Genomic DNA, 649 nt, shown 5'->3' on the forward strand with positions numbered 1-649 from the left:
AGTCACAAACACCGTACTCCGCTCTTCACACTGATACTTCCGAGATGTTTATCGACAAATTCATCTGCCTTGGTAAACTCAACATCTCTGGTGAATATATCGACTTGCTCTTGAGCGGTACCTGGGCTGTATATGATCTTAAAGTCAAATTGCTGTAGTGCCATAGACCATCTAGCAAGTCTAGGCTTATCGATTTTCCACAGCCATTGAAGAGGCTTATGGTCAGACCTCACGGTAAAAGTTCGACCAATTAAGTATGGTCGAAACGCTAATATGAAATGAACGACAGCGAATCCTTCTAATTCATAGATTGGCCAATTTCGCTCAGCAGCTGTTAACCGTCGGGATCCAAAACGAACAGGATGTAGATTATGTAGATCATCCATTTGCATTAAGCATGCCCCAATGGCAGTAGTAGAAGCATCGGTATCTAGCACATATGGCCAGCTCGGATGTGGGTTTGTAAGAGTAGGGCATTCTGTCAGAGCCTTTTGTAATTGGTGAAAAGCATTAAGTCTTTCAGTAGTCATCTTGAAAGTAGTATCCTTTTGAAGTAGTTCGTAGAGTGGCCCTGCAATTTCAGCAAACCCTTGTATGAAACTCCTGAAATACCCAACCATCCCTAAGAATCGACGGATGGTAGTAGCAT

General features: G+C 42.8%; 1 protein-coding gene across 1 annotated transcript; it reads right to left on the bottom strand.

Moving 5' to 3' along the window:
* Nucleotides 1-2: 2 nt before the first annotated feature.
* On the bottom strand, nt 3-620 carry GNI_242020 (putative enzymatic polyprotein; the record flags this gene model as incomplete). Its single annotated transcript, XM_011136450.1, has 1 exon — nt 3-620. The coding sequence occupies one exon, from the start codon at nt 618-620 to the stop codon at nt 3-5; it is 618 nt and encodes a 205-aa protein (XP_011134752.1).
* Nucleotides 621-649: the final 29 nt, after the last annotated feature.

This window comes from Gregarina niphandrodes, assembly GCF_000223845.1.
Source record: "Gregarina niphandrodes unplaced genomic scaffold scaffold00876, whole genome shotgun sequence".
Lineage (NCBI taxonomy): Eukaryota > Apicomplexa > Conoidasida > Eugregarinorida > Gregarinidae > Gregarina > Gregarina niphandrodes.